Below are 17,712 nucleotides of genomic sequence, written 5' to 3'. Positions count from 1 at the left end.
ACTAAATTTATTATTTCATGAGGGTATTATCTTTTTCAGGTTTAGAATGTTTTAAATAAATAATAAAATCGTTTACTTGTTATAAAGCGACCCGTCCACCAATATTTTACTATCAAAAAGTGAAACCGTTTAAATTCTGACAAACATTCCTGATAAACATTAACAAGGATTACAAAACAATGCTAAAGTGTATGTATTTGTTCATAATTAATTCATCCTGTCTGAAGTTGTTACATCATATACACACAAAAAGGAAAAGCAAATTACATATGTATATGCGAGGCCAGTGATCATCTATATTCACAGCATGATTTGGCTAATGATTTCGACAAGATGAAAACAAATATACAAGGCTTTCACTCTTTCTCTTTCCCTCTCTTTTGGTGGGATTGTTGTTGTTGTTGTTGTTGTTGCCTAGCTAAGCAACAGAGTTGGAACTTTTATACATCTCATCAGCGTGGGCTGTGGACACATAGACCGCATTAGTTAACGCACTGTGCGTCCTCCCGTAGAACAAGTACACAAAGACCCCAACAACCAGCCACACTGAAACACGAGCCCATGTCCCGGCACTGTGATACAATGATCAGTATCAGTCAATTAGGTTAACATCAGGTGATAATCATAACGTTATTAATCTTATTAGAGTGAGCAATAGTGTCAAGTCAGTAATCAATTATGTTAAGCATTCTATAGCCTTTTGAATTTATGTGATGTACTAAACTGGCTTTGCATGCATGAGATGAGCATCTCATAAATCTAACTAGTTTTAGATCAATGAAAATAGTAAGCTGAAAGAAGATGAAGGTTTTAATCACTTACCCAAGATTTATTAGCAAGTAGGTGTTTATAAGGATGCAACAAACGGGCAAGACAGGGACAAAAGGGCAGATGAACCCTGAGAAAGGTGAAAAAAAACAAACAAAAAAAAAAAAATTAGCATGAATTGCAGACTATATGCTGCAGATAAAGATGAGAATTTTTAGATTTGTTTTCAACTTGTACCTCCAGCATGTCCGAAACTATGTCGACCATGATCTTGATCTAGCCAAGATAGCATACCTAGGCCACCCAAAAGGAGTAATGCACCAACTATGCATGCAATGCACCGAGGAATGCTGATTCACAAGCAGTAAAATTAGAAGCAGAAGCAGTGCTCATAATGTGCTATAATTCAGCATAGACATAGTGATTACTTTATCTATTATTACCAGCATACTTCAACAAATGAAAGGTAGGATATCACAAATACAAGGGTGCGGTGATTTGTAATCCAAAAATGTTCTCTATAGTCCTATGGCTAATATTGATTTTGGTATCACAAGAAAGATAATAAGAAAGGTAAGAAGCGTTTGCAAGCATGACAAATATAAGTGTTTGCAGCACAGTGCTGAGTTGTCCCATAAATCTACCATAAGAGACGATGGTAAAAATATGACTAAGATATCCTAGCAGGATGTGTAAACAATTTGCTTTTGGGAATAAGCTGAGAAGCAAAGCCATACACCTTCTACCTCGCCATCAGAATTATGAGCATTATTGGAATATCAAAGATGGAATATAGAAAGGTCATTAAATGTGGGACTTTGAATTACCAATCAGATATTCTGTTTTCTGAGAGGGTGAGACAGTTGAGAAAAAAATGATTTTCATAAGTTGCTTGAGTTTATCAAGTACAAATTAGATCTCAAGATCATAGCAGTTTGGAGATAATGGAATCCAAAATGCGTAAGGCACATTATGGATAGTTGAAAATTGATCAAACAAGGATAACTCACTTTGGCAAAAATGCTGCAGAAGCAGAAGAAGTGAGGCTGAGGACTCCTATACAGACCGATGCTATGCTCAAAGCTGCTCTTTTTCGTCTAATTTGCTCATTCAATTTCTCTGCCCAAAAGATAAGGAACATAACTCGCCATTGATAAAACAGAGATGAACAGGGAATATCCACTCACTAACTAATGGCAGGTCATGATTGTCAAATCTTTTGATTTGAACTAATGGAATATTGTCAGCATTACCTTGATTTATTTCCTTGTTTATAAGAGGCTTCACAGCCGATATTTCGCCATCATTCATAATTGAACTGCTATCTTTTGAACAAGCTTCTGGGTAGATTGATTCTTGAATTGATGATGTCAAAGGGACCTCATCTGGAGGAACATATCTGAGTATCAAAATAGAAATTGCAACCGTGGTGAATGCAAGAAGTGTACCCACACTGACCTGCAGTAAGAAACAAACTTATGTTTATGCTACAGATTTCAAAATGCTCATATAGGAGCAGCATATAACAGAGTATTGCATGGCCTACAAATAATGGACGCAAAAATATTAGCATCATGAATGCTTTTATTTACAAGAAGATGTGTCTCACCATCCCTGCCAACTGTGAAACATCCATAATAAATGCTAGGACTGCAGCACATATTCCAGTCAGAATGGTGCTCTTGACAGGAACTTGAGTGCGCTTGTTAAGATCTGAGAAGAAAGGTGGTAACAATCCATCTCTAGCCATAGCCATCAATATCCTAGGCTGAAAAGAGGGAAAAATTGTAAATCAAATTAAACAAAATAAAATCCAGATTCAATAACAAAAAATTGTCCTTAAGTATCAGTATTTCCTTCATGGAAGTTACAAGCAGAAAGCAAAGTATAATTCATGTTTTTGTCCATTTAGGCATCTCTATGATCTCAGTAAACTTGAAAGGGATGAGAAACATGGGAAATGACTGACAATAATAAACTGACAAATTCTACTTATATATTCTGTAGAATGGGGTCATCACGAAAACACTAAATAGTCTGATTGGGCCATTATTTGCATAGTGGAAGGGAGCAGAGTAGAACAATATAACTAGATGTGTTTTAAACAGACATCAGGAGGAGCAGAACAAAGACATACCTGAGGAAGCAATGACCCCAACAATGTTGAGCAAAGGGCAAGAACAGCACCAGTTGTCACGACATACCTAACATTGAAAATGTTTATTAGAACAGAAACTAGCATTGAATCAAACGCTGAGCATTCATTGTTGCAGCATGACATTTACTAAAATTAAAAGGACCTACTTACACTGCCCAATCCACACCATTTCTAGCAAACGCAGATGAAATTGGGGTGTCCGGGTCCATTGCAAAATATGGCACCAGGCCAACAATGACAATAGACACCATCATATACAAAACGCAGCAAATGGTCAGTGCAATTCCAATACCCAGTGGTAAATCTCGCTGAGGATTCTTAACCTGAATAAGAGAGCATGTACAGAATATAACACAACAACACAGTTTCTGAAAATCAATACTACAACAAAACTATTATATTTTGAGTTACAGAAATTTTACTCAAGCATTGTAAAATCACGAGAAAGTTAAAATAGTTATTCATTCAGAATAAAAACCTTGATGTCTTACCTCCTCAGCAGTGCTAGCAACTGAATCAAAGCCAATGTATGAAAAGAAAACAGTTGCTGATCCAGCAAGCATTCCATTTACTCCAAATGGAAAGTATCTATAAATCAGGGAGAGATGGATAAGCTAGACATTCACCTTAAACATAAAGAGTTTTATTCAACTTCTCCTCACCCGCTGGAAACAGAATATCCAACCCATCCAGTCTGAAAACCAATGTATCCACCTGCTATGATCACAAATAACATAACAAGGACATTCGCAGTAGTGATGATGGCTTGTACAAATGAACTCTGCATTGATATCAAATTTCAAACTTAAGTGCCATAGCCAAGGAGACAGTTAAAAATTAAATATATGAGTACCTCTTTAATCCCAAAGCAAAGCAGTCCAGTAACGATCAAAACCAGAATGGCAGCACATGGATCAACAACAATACCAAGCCATGGTATATAAGCACGTGCTAGAAAAGAAGGTAAACTATCTGGACTTCCAAAAAACAAGGCCTGGAACAAAAGAAACAGTTCAGATCAAAATGTGTGAATTTAATTCTTTACTAATTCAAATTAGGTGTAACGGAAGAAATGTAATCCAATGGTTTGACAGTGTCGCTGGTTTTAGGTCAAAACTGGAGTATATTATTCATAAAACAATCTCTGGATAAAGAACATAACAGCCAAGTTAGATGAACAAGGAATGAACCTAACAAATTCGTTGAACAATGGATAAATTCAGCATATTAACATATTTTACCATCATATGCCACAATATAAATTAAATAAGTTAAGACATAAAATTCAGCTATAATAGATTAACCCATTAATGAAGCACTAGATAAACCAACCTGCTCTTCCCAAACACAATGCAAGTGAACCATTAAAAGGGTTGATCTAGATTAATAGTGCAGTTATTAATTACTGTCAAATTGGATACTGAGTCATGGAATTTTAGAATTGTCAATTACTTGTACTGAAACAAGGGGTCTAGCAGATGCACTTCCAGTGAAGTGGGTGTAAATATTTGGTTACCCAAGGCTTAAAAATAAGACAGATCCTAGCATGATAATTCAATTTGTTTTTATTGAAAATGTCGAGATGTGAACGTGTTTCTCCTGCCTTCATTATTCAACTCATTACCTGTCCCTTCAAAAGTAGCATTCCTCCGAAGCATTAAAAATTGAAGGTTGGATATGTAATTAAGATATAAGATGACTTCATTATGAAAATATGGAAATAACACATTTTCAAAAGTAGAAGAGAAAATCTGCAAGTTCTAACAATGTGATGAAAAAATATAGCCAGATGCAAATAATATGTCAGGCCATTGCTGAAACTAAAAATGAACTATACCACGTTTGGTGATATGCCCCGTGCCACAGCTGATCCCCCAATTGTATATTCTAGAATCAGAGCCCAACCAATTAACCAAGCAACACTGGCCAAAATCAAAATGTTAAGCTCACCATATGAAGAAAAAAGAGCCAGTTAAAAATTTTTCTTCCTTTATAGAAAATCCCAGAAGCAATATTGCATAGTCTAATTATATTCATTCTTAAAACTTAATTACTTGGATTGTTAAGGCATGATAAATAGAAACTATTGCATGCCATTCTACAAAACTAGAAACAAAAGGGGGAAAATATGAGAATTTTAGAAAGAAAAACAAATCTAATTACCCTTCTCCAACACATATGTATGAATAATGATAAGCACTTCCAGCAGAAGGGCATCGACTTGCTAGTTCTGCATAGCAAAATGCTGAAAGAGCAGCCGCTATTCCTGCTATTAGAAAGGAAACAGTCAAAGCTGGTCCCGAATGCTCCCTAGCAACAGTTCCAACTAGAACATAGACTCCAGCACCAATGGTAGATCCAACACCTGAAAAGAGAAACATTAAATTGCAAAATAAGAAATGCTACTGAATTCAAATCGTGATAAAGAATAAACTTTTGAGACATACTAGCAAATATAGATCTATGGCTCATTCAACCAGAGCAGATTTCACTCTCATAAATAAGATCATTAAAATGATAAACACCACAAAACAAACCAGACAGATCTGTTGTACTATCATTTTACTTAAATATGACTTGAAAAAACCAAAGAACCTCAGCATGGCAACATATTTGTAACTTAATTTAAAACACAAAAAGAAGATTAAGGAAAAAGGGTATCAACAACAAAGAGAAAAAAAAAAACACATGTGAAGAAGCCATTAAAAACCAAGGTTATAAGGAGTCAAGATATGGAAGAGTACACCAATAAGAAAAACCTAACATTAAATAAAAAATTAATCCCATTCAGTTGAACGTTAGCAAAAATCCAGAACACAACATCAAAAAGGAACTTTTTAAACTTCTGCAATGCCCTCCATGATGAATCAAAAGGCAAGATAAACACAAACAAGCAAAGCGAACAAATTCGTCTCCCTCAAAAAATAACACCTTTATCAACATGAAACTAATCAAAGCAACTCCACAACAACTTCTACATCAAACGTTCCAAAATCGAGCAGACAACCTTAAGAACACCAAAACAGGGAGTTATTGAATTGATTTACAAAAGCAAATAGAATGTAATTAAAACTACCGATGGCGATGAGCCGAGAGACAGAGAGGTCCTTGGCGAGCTGCTGATGGCCAGAACCAGCCTTTGTCCTATCAGAATCAACCTCTTTCCTCCTCAAAAGGCTCTGAATACCAACCCATCCCCCCCTTCCGCCACTGCTGTTCCCCTCCTCAAATCCCATCAAAAACCTAACAAAATCAAGATCAATCAAAAGCAATCTCCTTCGATCCCTGCAAAGCCACCAAATCCCTCAAAAAAAAAAGATTTTTTCACGTTTGTTGAACCTGAATTGAAGCAATGAGAGAAAGAGAGAGAGAGAGAGAGGTAGGTTTGACCTTGATATAATCTCTACTCTGTGGGCAAGAAGATCAAGAGAAGAGATTGAAAAAGAATGGAATTGAGAGAAGGGCCAATAAAAGGGCTGAGAAGGGCCCCCAGCCGCCCGCGGGAGAGCTCTCGTTTTTAATCTTGATTCTTGAATCCAAATTTATGCTTTTCTTTGTTTTTTATTTATTTATTTATTTATTTTAATTTTCTTTCTTCATTTCTTTCTTTATTCAGAAACCAGGTGGGCTTGCTTTCCATTTCTCGATTATTATTTTTTATTGTTTTTAGAAATGTAAATAATTTAATGTTTTCTTTTTTTAGCCAATGTAAGAATATATATATATATATATATATATATATATATATATAACATAAACAAAGCATTGTTTTTTTACACTGATAAATCTGGAAATTTTATTTTTGTGCTTATTTTTTTTTAACTATATATAATGTCATTAAATATATATACACGCATAGATAGATAGATTATTAAGAGGGTAAATGTAGAATTGGTCATTTCTTTTTATAGATATATAAGGTTGTTTTCATTACAAAAAGTATAAACAAAGAAAAAATAATTATTCACTATCATCATTCAATGTCAATTACTTGATATGTACTAAAAGAAACAAAAAAAATAATAATATCAAATCAATGTATGGCCCACGGCAATTAAAATGATTTAACAGAACACATCAATGTCCCCATCAAGAAAGATTAGTTGAGAAAGAAAAATGGACCTATCATCCTGCAATATCTATAATAATAAATTGAGGTTTAAATTCCTCCAAATTTAATGGGTAAGTGTCCGTAATTTATACACAGAAAAACCCCACACACACAGCGAAAAGAAATATTTTATACGAGTATAAAGCTCTTTTAAGACTTTTAAATTGGTATATAAAAACTTTAATATATATATATATATATATATGAGGTTGTACCATCCACGGACATACTCAAATTTAAAATCAATAGTCTAAATGATTCAGATATATAGTATTTTGATCTAAACCGTCCAATCAATTTCAGTTCAGTACGGTATTTAAACAAATCATAACCATCCAAATATATTTCTACTAGTATCTACATCAACTAAACTATAAAATAAAAACACCCCAAATCAACCTTTTCTATCTGTCACCCTCTTCAATACTCATTGTGCTCAACTGCAGATGTTCTACGAATACCCACAGTTAATCTTTTCTATATATATATATATATATATATTATTCATCAATGGTATAAATTTTAGATGAATATCATCAGCCCACAGAACCATTGCATGTGATAGGAACTTGTTGTACAATTGCGGTGCCAAACATGGACTCATTACCAGTACGCAAAAAGACTAATCCAAGTTGCACAAGCACAAACTTGTCACATTGGAATACGAAAATAAAAACAGAGGGCATTGACTATTGAAAATGACAGGTTAGATTGTTATTGCAGTACTACAAAGAGATGCGTCTGGAACACCATAAACATCCATTTTTAATAATTTTCTATGAAATGTTTTTCAGGGTCAAGAGAACAGGAAGAATAACAACAAAGCGTGAAAAAAATGTAACAAACGTAGACTAAAAACTAGCAACAAACCTTAATTTATTTGCTAAAATACAAGATAATACTTTTCTAGTTATTACACCTCAAACCAAACACAAAAGCAATAGTAACATGCACAAAATAGAGAGAAAACATGAGATTAGCTGAATAGATCTTCTATGCAAATATTCAAAGCAAACACAAACTGCATTCCAACGCTAAAACATCTGGATGATTTGATAACAAAATCAAAGATCAGTAGATACCCAAAATTGAAACCAGCCAACAGCTTCACTAAACATCATGTAACTTCCGAGAAAGTAAAAGGTTAAAAGATTTGTGGAGCATCTTTAGGATAGTATATTTCTTTTAGGGGTTAGTACCTGAATATTGGATCTAGCTAAGCCTAGTTAGGACCACATTTTTGTTGTATACACAGTGCACAGGCAGAACTTCAGTACCACTTCCAGATGTTATACCCAGTACCATCCTCCACTGCAGTTTCCTCAGAGGAGCCTGAGGAACTTGCCATGCTGTCATCATCAGAGTTGTTGTCAGGATCAAGCCTCATACGGTGGGCATTTTCAGCGAACCATTTGGATACCTCCGGAGAGGCGGCCCATTCTGAAAGAGCTTCCTTGGTCGACTCACTAGTGAAGTCCTCCCACTCTCTCTTTGAGAATCTGCGCCTCGGCATTTTGTGGAAAGTAGAATAGTAATCTTGATGCTGTGATATCTTCGCAGGGGATGAGTATATCTGCCCTGCAATATCGAGAGGGAAAGAATGCCAAGACATAACCAAACAAAATCAATAAGCTGATTCATGGCCAAGTAACAGAAAGATAAGTTGATAGCCATCAAAAATCATAATACTAGTAAAGAATCTGCGAAATGTAATCAGTTTGATAGTTTCAAAGACCTTCATAATCATAGATCATTGACTCTAGGGAAGCCTGCATTCCTAACTCATTGATAATGACGACCTCCAAAATTTTCTAGACTTTGATACAGGCAACCTCAGTGATTAACATAAGAAGTAGCAGCAGCAAGTTAAGGAATAAATACAAAATTCACACATTATGTACCAGCTTGGCCTGTTAAATGGTTTAAAAATCTTGTATATAGTTAAAATTAGAAAGAAAAATGGAACAATATTAGGGGCAGCAACAAAATAAGTAACAACAGATTGGCATTAATGGCATATATGTGCATTTAGTTGGCCCAATATCAAGCCTAAACTGAGTTTACATTCAAACATTACACACTAAACAAGCAAAATCCAGGCCTCACTCCCAACATCCAATATGAGGGGTGAGGATGGCTCAAACTGCTTTCAAGCACAGGAAAATGCCAGTATGAGATGAGGAGGGATGCACATCAATAAGATAAATCAGGGCCCTAGTTGCCAAACTGGTGGATAAGTTTTTATGTAAGGGTAAAGCTTGTCCGGCATTGTAAATGCCAGACCAACCATTTCATCATTTTTTTCAAAAAAAAATTTTTTGATTTTTGAAGTCGAGTCTTAGACTTTCTAAAAAAGAAGAAATCTTAATTTTCTTTGTGATGACAAATTATTTGCGTTAATTATATCATATTCACTTGACTTGAACATCTAGAAGGGTTACATCAAACGTATATGGAAGGCATAAGACAATAACTTCAAGTAAAAGAAAATACCATTCTCAGCTCAACATGAGGATCACGAAAAAGATTGTGCTGAATAGTAATCATAATGGTTTTAATTGAGAAAGCAAATATGTAAACAAATTTACAAAAAACTATGTACAATTCAAGAATTAGAATAACATACAATCATTCTACTTTAAGGTTAAGGGTGGCATACAAAAAAGCCTTTCTATGGCGTGTCTTATTATGATGTGTAACCTAACCTTCTTTATTTAAGCAGGTTATCTGGAAAGGCAGACTTTTATGATGTACCACAACTGAGTAGTTGATATTAAATTGAGGAATTATTATAAGTGAAATATTCTTCTTTAAAAGATGGGCAATTGGGCATCAATATAATAAGAAATAACACATTGAACATTTTCATATAGATAAGCATGTATGTACCTTGGGTGGGTGAGTTAGATTTCAAAAAGGGATTAGTCAGGTTCCTTGAACCAGTCCTTTCTGTACCAGGAGTGCTCAGGTTCCTCAAACCAAGTTTTTCTGTACCTCTCTCAGCAGATCGACTGAAGAATTGAGCCTGTCTAAAACCTGCAGATGCATGCCTAGCCCTCTGTTGCCACAGATTTTTATCCTTTTGATGTGGCAGTTGTCTGCATAAACGACAGTAATCAGAATAACGATAATGAAAAAAAAATGTCATAACAGAACTTACTTTCTTGCCAATGGGTGCCTCCACTTAATGGAGCTAATGGCAAAACAACTGCCAAAACACAAGGCTGATGCAGCAAGTGCTAAAAGGGGGTCAAGCGTGCTCTGGCAAGGTGAACATAAAAATAGTCAGAAGCCAAATTGCACATTGAAACAAGGTCAAGTTTGCCAGGAAATGCTAGCAGAGATCATGAAGTTAATAGAAGAATGACCCGAGGAAACAAATAGTTAGAATAAGACATAACCACCCCTTCACACCAAATCCTCAGGTATTATTACTGGAAATAGCATTAAACATGTCTCAAGTTTTTAATGAGACATCATATACTATGAGAGCAAAAAGTGTCAATAAATTATTATCTAGGGGGTGATACCCAGCTAAGTTCGTAAAAGCCTATATGTTCATGAAGAAAATTATAGGAATGGAATCAAAATAGATCATATCAAGCTGATGTATTTACATTATCACTATTTCTAGTAGAATTCTGGATACATTGATATTTTCTGCTTATAAATGTAACCAGGTGTCTTGCACCTTCAGGGGGCTAGTCATGAATCTTTAGTGAAACTACGAACCATGCTGACAATATCTGCATCAACATAGGTTGGTGCAAAGAGTGAACGACTACATTATACAACTGTCATCTGTTCTATCTGACCATAGGCATATAAAAATGAATCAGTTAATTTGCTGATCATTCATTTGAGCAGCAATCAAAAGATGAAAAAACACTGATACCCTACATGAGTTGTTCCTTGGGTCCCCAATAGCGTGTAACTTCCACATATATACATATATCCAGCATGAGAAGTACCTGAAAAATAGATGCAACAGCAACAACACGCAGTGCCCACCTCACAAACTGAGCAATACCAGCATCCACATTACCATCACCAGAAAGAATGAATTTTCGCACAATCCAATATCCTAGAGATGCTCCTGCTAGAATTATTCCTACTAGCAGAAATACTGAAACCTGTCGGAAAAAAATAATAATAATAACAAAAAATTATATAATATGAAATAAGAAGAGCAAGTGCATGTGTCAAACAAATATTGATCATGATTAGGGAGCAAACACCTTTTCAAATAGGATATGCAAATAAAAGGATGCAAGAGCTATGACCACCCTACACAAGCAGATTTACTAGATTGACAGGCAACAGCATTGCATTGTGCAATGCTAAACCCTTTTCTTTTTTCTTTTTTTTCTTTTTTTTGATGGATAAACTGTTGAAAATAAGAAACATTAAAATTTGGGTGAATAAACTAGTGAGATGTGCTCCTCACAGCCGATACTAACTTAAAGGCGCATTCAAATTTCAAGTTTATTCAGGATGTTAACTAGACAGGCTGTTCTAATCAATAGAAGACGCCAAAAAATGAGAAGGTGTGACTAGACAAGCTGTTCTAATCAATAGCAGATTAAGCCATGTGTACTTCATAAGCTATAGTAACAGAGGTTAAAAAAGAACTTTCAAGGCGATCAATGATCAAGACAACTAAGCAAACATGAGAGAAGCTTATAAAAACTATATAATAGATAGTGTATTTGATTTTGATCGGCTTATGAGTAGAAAAAAATTTACAACATAGATTATTAGGGTGGTAAGAGTATCAATCAATGATAAATTTAGATAATATAGTGATTTTTCTGGGTAATTCTAGATTTTTATTAAGGCAGAGGGGTAACTAGAGGACAGAATGCATATTACACGATTAACCATCAGATATGGCGTCCTTTAAATAAAAAGAAGTTATATGACCCTTAAGCCAGTCAAGTAATACAGCCAAAATATTCTACTAGGAAGGCAAGTGAGAACAAGGTCCACTGGTTGCCTGGTCGCGTCCCCAACTCACCAAACACACCTAAATCAATTTCGGTGTAAGTTCAAGACTCAAGATATTACATTCAATGCACTAAACAAAGTGAATTCTGGTCAGGAACCAGATGTTTTCTGGACTCCAGACCCCTCTCTAAAGTTTACATCAGCACCAGCAAAAAGCATCAATACATCAATAACTTGTGGAAAATGGTTTTCACACAAAATCAACAACATGCACGTCAATAAATTTTTCAAGGAACACATCAAATAGCATGTTGAAGATTAAGTGGTTTTCGAGTATTTATGGAGTTATAAAATAGAGGGAGGCCTCAACTCAACTACAAGGAAAATTTATGGTCGAATCCAAGACAGCATGATATTAATTCTTTCCATATATTGCATTAAATTTTTGGTGTATTTGAATTTTCAATATAACATATTACAGATTCAAAATGTAATGCTCTAGATTATCCACCTTAGCATTTCTAAGAAGCAAAGATAGAGAAATTTGAGTTGTATTAGGCATGGACTAATTACTATGCATGGGAAAATTAGCATGTCATGATTGTTTGCTGTAAAGGAGTGGTCTTTGGAATGGACTGATGACTATGTGAGTGAAAATTAGCATGTCAATATGGTTGTCCGTATAGGAGCTGTATCTGGTATGGACTAATAATTATTTGGGTGAAAATTAGTATGGCATGACTTTTCAGACTTCAGCGTATATGGCATGGATATATATTTATAAGACACCCTCTGAAAGGAAACAAGACCATCCAAACTCCAAAGTCAATGATCCAATTAGACCGCTTTTAAATAAGTCACTTTAATTTAGTCAGAGTCAAGTAATTAGATCATTTTACTTCAGTAGAGAAGCTCTTCACATGCAAGGAATTTAGAAATTCACAATTGGAGAAAGACCGAGACAATAAATAACTTACAGGGTTATGCATCTCTTCATTCAGACCAAAACTGACAAGAATTGAGTTCACAATAGTGGAAAAGTAGTGTGCAATAAAAGAACCAACTCCAAGCTGGAGAAAAGATGGCAAGAAAAACCCCATTAGAGTGGAAATTATGGAACATAACCTTGTTAAATTCTAATAAAATTAACATATAATTGAAAAGAAGAAATACCATGAACACAAACTTACCACAGAGCCATATACTGTTAAGTAAAAGACATTTTTCCTGCCCATTGGTAGTAACTTCATTCCCTATATCTCAGTCACAAACGCAACAGCTGGTCAGAACTCACCAAAAACAAAAGGTGGCCACAAGACTTATTATCAAGAGAACATAATAGCTAAGGTGCAAATGATACTGATAACAAATCAAGAAGAGACATACAAACATAGAGTAGTGAACAGAATAATATAAATATCATAATAACAAGAACAAAAACCTTGTTGAATTTTAAAAAAATTTCAACTGGAAACCAAGAGTTAGAAGATTCCAATTAATGAGATCAAAAACAACATGATGATATATAACCGTGCAGGTGACGGCGCGTATTTATGTGTGCCAATTAAACTTTTAAACATATTATTCCAAAAAGAAACAACTAGAAATGATAGGATAAATCATTTTCTCAATATACACCCTGATATACTTATATGCCTGGGCCTAAAGATCCAAACATTTAGCAGTTCTGCCAGTTACATAAATTTTACTGTGAAAAACTACGCTTCCAAAGAGCCCCTTCTCTTTCTAATCATTTAATTAACTTTTTGATTGGAAGTCTTTACCTATCTCTTAAACAAGATTATTCAGTTCATTACATTCTAGTATTTCTTGCACCATTGCGTGATACAACTTTTCAGGGAATAGTAAAGCATCACATTTTAATGCTAAAAAGTCACAAAGCTGCAAAAGCTCAAAGCATCAGAAGCAATAGTACCTGAAATAAAATTATCAAAACAACAAGTAGAATCCCCAGAGCCATTGAAGTGCTATAATAAAATGGCACCCAATGACTGACAATAGGTGCAATGATAAGCAGAAAGAAGCCAAAGCCAAGGCAAACTAAACGCCAGTTTTGAAACTCTGCATGCATAGAAAAATTAAAAATAAGACAACTTGAAGATACTAATCCAAGAAAAGTCAATGCAAGTTCTACACATAATAAGGAAAAAATATCGAAAAAATATCAAAAAGATGTTCTTCACCTTCTTCAACAGCAACTGTTAAAGTGCCATATATTTTATCCTTGAACTTGACATCAATAAACCTTGTCTCATAAGGTGACATCACAGTGCTCCACTTCCCATTTGTAAGAGCCTGCCACCCATCCTTCTTGCATTCACAGAGTCCAATAGAAGCATTCCTGAATTGGTTATAGAGAATAGTAATTCATTACTCAGATTTTCCACAGAAAATTTGGATTCCAGTTCCAATCTTAAAAGATCAAAATTCATTTTGGGATAAATAAAGATAAAATATAGCTTACCGGTGAAAGCAGACCTCAATTTTTCCATGAAGTTTCTCAGGAATAGCTTCTGAAACCATAAGGCTAACATGCAAAGAACTAGCATAACTTCCAAGATTCAACCTTGATAAGCTTGTAACATGGATACGCTCACATGAACTTCCAACAAGTGATGATGGAGCAAACTGCACAATTGGATTGTCCAGGCCAACATCTGCAGTGTACAATTAACAATTTATAGGTAGTATCTGGGGCTAAAACAATGGAAAGAATCAAGCTTGGGAATATGGCTGTATCACAGGAACAAGTACAGAAACATCCACATAAGAAATGCAGTTTCTGAGCAGTACATATGATTAAATGTTGCTTATGCTATGAACATGAATAATGAAATGAGATCCAAGTGTCAAGAGTGGATAGTAAATTGGAAATTTTCATGTCTTATGTTCCACGTAGAGGTTTCTTATTAGGACATTAGCTCACCTTTGAGCTATGTCAGACGAATAAGAACCATGACTCAGATCATTTAGCATTATAAATGGATTGAATTCTTTAAATGAAACAGCAAATCCTTTTGTTATGAGCGCATGTGCATACGGAGAATTTGTATGAACAAACCTATTTCATCAACTACAAGTCAACTAGGTTCCTTAAATTTATTTACAGAAACAAAAAGCAATGGAAACACTTTTCATATAGAAAGAAGGGAATAAAGAACAGAGCATTACCATTGAAATGTACTAATGTACTAGAGTTTGTAATGTCAGACAAGATCACAAGAATTGGATGCAATTCATTAGACTGAAAAGGACAAGAGCAGGCAAGTGCTGATAATACATTATAGACAGATACTATTAATGTCAATAGTCACCTCCATATGTTCAGCACTCAAAGCAGAGGTTAAAAAACAAGAAAGGATGATTGGATTGGAATGTTGACGAGGACAGAAGTTTTTTTTCAGCATACTCAATGCAAGAATGCTATGTTTTCTACAGTATATCATAGTTTGTCATTTAGACCTCACCTACAAATGGAATTCTTGATGCTCTACCCCCTATAAAAATGTTAATATATACAAACACTATAAATCATTAACTAACAAATTTGAGTATAAAGACCAAGAAAAGTTACTGTGCATTAAACTACAAACTGTTCTTCTGTGCATGGCTTTACAATGATTGTGCATATCTAGCCTTCAACGAATATAAAAGCACCGCTCAAGCACAAATGCTACAAAAGTAGTTGGTACATTTAATCTATATATGCATACTTCAAAATTGTTAATATATGTTCATCTCACATTTGTAAACTAAAATAGAAAATTGAAAGTTACCAAATCAGTACAATCATTGGGTAGACATATCTAAATAATTCAAGATTGCTTCCTAAAGCATGAGATTGATATACTCAAGAGCATGGTAGTTAAGGATAACAGGTTGTCATCGGTTATACCCAAAAAATGCAGTTCATTGTAAACAAATTTAGGAGTTCTACCCAATTTATTTATATGTGTCATTTAAGTTGTTACTATGGAAGTGGCATTTGCATCAACACCAGAAATATGGGCCTTCAGTGTTCCATTAGTTCAAACGTTAACCAGGTGTTTGGCAAGGGAAATGTGTATAAAAAATATCACCAAATCTGCAAATAGTTAATAAGGCAGTCACCAACTGTGGACAAAAGGTATTTGACAAATGCACTTATTACTCTTTCCTTGATGGCCATTAGTCAAGATCTACTATTTTCTATTAAACCTTCAACAAGATTGAAACTTTAGGACATCAATGACTAAATAACTCTATAGATGTCTATCAAAAAGGTTTGAAACAAGGAATGGCTGGTTAGAAGAAAAGTCATAACTTCAAACATAATGGAATTTCAATCAAGGGGACTTTGCTCATATTCTTCTTCATTATCTTAAATCCAGCCTTCAAATCCTTCTTTAGTAACATCATTTCTTATTTTCTTATTTGTTTAATTTAGAATAACCTCACCATCAGTCCTGCATGTGTTTTACTGTCATTCTATTTCAAGTAGAAGGTTGACATCATATAATCTCTCATCATGTTCCCTCTCCCCACATTCATGCCAGAGATCAGTTAAAGAACTGAAGCAAGATATAGATCCGACACCACGAAATATAGATTCTTATGAAGTTCCAAAATTCAAAACAAATTATGTGCACAGTTGTCAGGCTGCTCAGTAGCTGCGGAGAAGTTAATTAGGATACTCAAAATTTCATTCCAATCAACTTGGTAACTTAAATTAAATACATCAATTTACCAATCAGCCAATCCGTGCAAGTTCAACTGGTGATTGGCAACATGAGAGAAAAATAGAAAAGAAAAGAATCACAACTAAAATAATAATGTTTCAACGTGCAAACCAGTCAAAAGAAGATAGTAGTAGAAGATCCGGAAAGTGAAACCACAAGAAGAAACACAAACAAACCTCTCAAAGTCTAAAACCCCAAATGGCTTATAAGAAACATCAAAATCAAAAATCAAAAATATATATATATATATATATATGAAAGCTAGACCGTAAAACCTTAAAACAGCAAAAACTTTTAAGAATCAATAAACACAGCACCATTCCAAAACAAAAGTAGCGCCTGCGCGATTCTTGAGAGACACCACTAAACCCTAACATCGCAAGAATGAAAAAACCACAAGAGACATTTGCTATCCTATCTAGGGCGGAACAAATGCAAAGAACTCCGAAAAGAAGAAAATTTTCAAGAAGCAAGAAATACCTCTGAGAACCGAGTTCTCTTCCTCAGCCGACGGGGCGAGGAAGATAACCAAGAAAGGGAGGAGAAAGACAGCGAGGAGGCGAGTGGACAGCCCGAAGCCCGCCATTGACGCTCCTCTCGTCTCCCCTCTCCGCACCGGAGTTGATCGCAGCGTGGTTTTGCCTTCAGTCGTAATAATGGCGGAGAAATTTATATATATGTATATATGTGTAGTCTTTAAACTCTTTATTTTTATATAAGTTATTTTATTTTTTTTATCTTAATTAAATATTTATTTATTTATCTATTAAAGAAAAAACAAATCATATCTCAATTTGGGTTTCCAAGGATTTGAGTTGGATAAATTCAAAACCAATTTGGTGTTTTGGAAATTGTGCTTTCCACCAAAATAAATAATAAAAAATAAAAATAAAAAAGCCTCAACCAAACTGAGCTAACAGAGCACTGCTTATTTGATAAAAAGAAAATGAAAACAAAAAGTGAAAAACATTTTTATCATTTGCTTTTTC

At 34.6% G+C, this 17,712-nt stretch overlaps 1 protein-coding gene across 1 annotated transcript; it reads right to left on the bottom strand.

The window, feature by feature from the left end:
- Positions 1–169: 169 nt before the first annotated feature.
- Positions 170–17,384, bottom strand: LOC120267154 (cationic amino acid transporter 2, vacuolar-like). The gene is made up of 25 exons (XM_039274857.1): positions 17,204–17,384; positions 14,470–14,662; positions 14,189–14,346; positions 13,921–14,066; positions 13,175–13,237; positions 12,962–13,054; positions 11,009–11,170; positions 10,198–10,298; positions 9,927–10,135; positions 8,311–8,615; positions 6,266–6,459; positions 6,003–6,169; positions 5,090–5,291; positions 4,764–4,848; positions 3,780–3,920; positions 3,589–3,707; positions 3,418–3,514; positions 3,077–3,249; positions 2,906–2,972; positions 2,378–2,536; positions 2,022–2,226; positions 1,779–1,887; positions 1,006–1,118; positions 823–898; positions 170–572 (listed from the first exon to the last, which is right to left on the bottom strand). The coding sequence occupies exons 1-25, from the start codon at positions 17,307–17,309 to the stop codon at positions 419–421; spliced, it is 3,597 nt and encodes a 1,198-aa protein (XP_039130791.1). The 5' UTR covers positions 17,310–17,384; the 3' UTR covers positions 170–418.
- Positions 17,385–17,712: the final 328 nt, after the last annotated feature.

The sequence above is a fragment of the Dioscorea cayenensis genome, chromosome 8 (assembly GCF_009730915.1).
Source record: "Dioscorea cayenensis subsp. rotundata cultivar TDr96_F1 chromosome 8, TDr96_F1_v2_PseudoChromosome.rev07_lg8_w22 25.fasta, whole genome shotgun sequence".
NCBI classification, from domain to species: domain Eukaryota; kingdom Viridiplantae; phylum Streptophyta; class Magnoliopsida; order Dioscoreales; family Dioscoreaceae; genus Dioscorea; species Dioscorea cayenensis.
The sequence above is the reverse complement of the archived record's forward strand: the minus strand, read 5'-3'. Positions and strand labels throughout refer to the sequence as shown.

Excerpts from the sequence above, each read along its gene's own strand:
- LOC120267154 (XM_039274857.1), bottom strand. The coding sequence starts at position 17,309 with ATGGCGGGCTTCGGGCTGTCCACTCGCCTCCTCGCTGTCTTTCTCCTC. Across the intron at positions 5,292-6,002 it reads CTCTCGGCTCATCGCCATCG|GTGTTGGATCTACCATTGGT; the intron begins GTAGTTTTAATT and ends TTCTCTTTTCAG. Across the intron at positions 3,250-3,417 it reads TTGCTAGCACTGCTGAGGAG|GTTAAGAATCCTCAGCGAGA; the intron begins GTAAGACATCAA and ends TCTCTTATTCAG.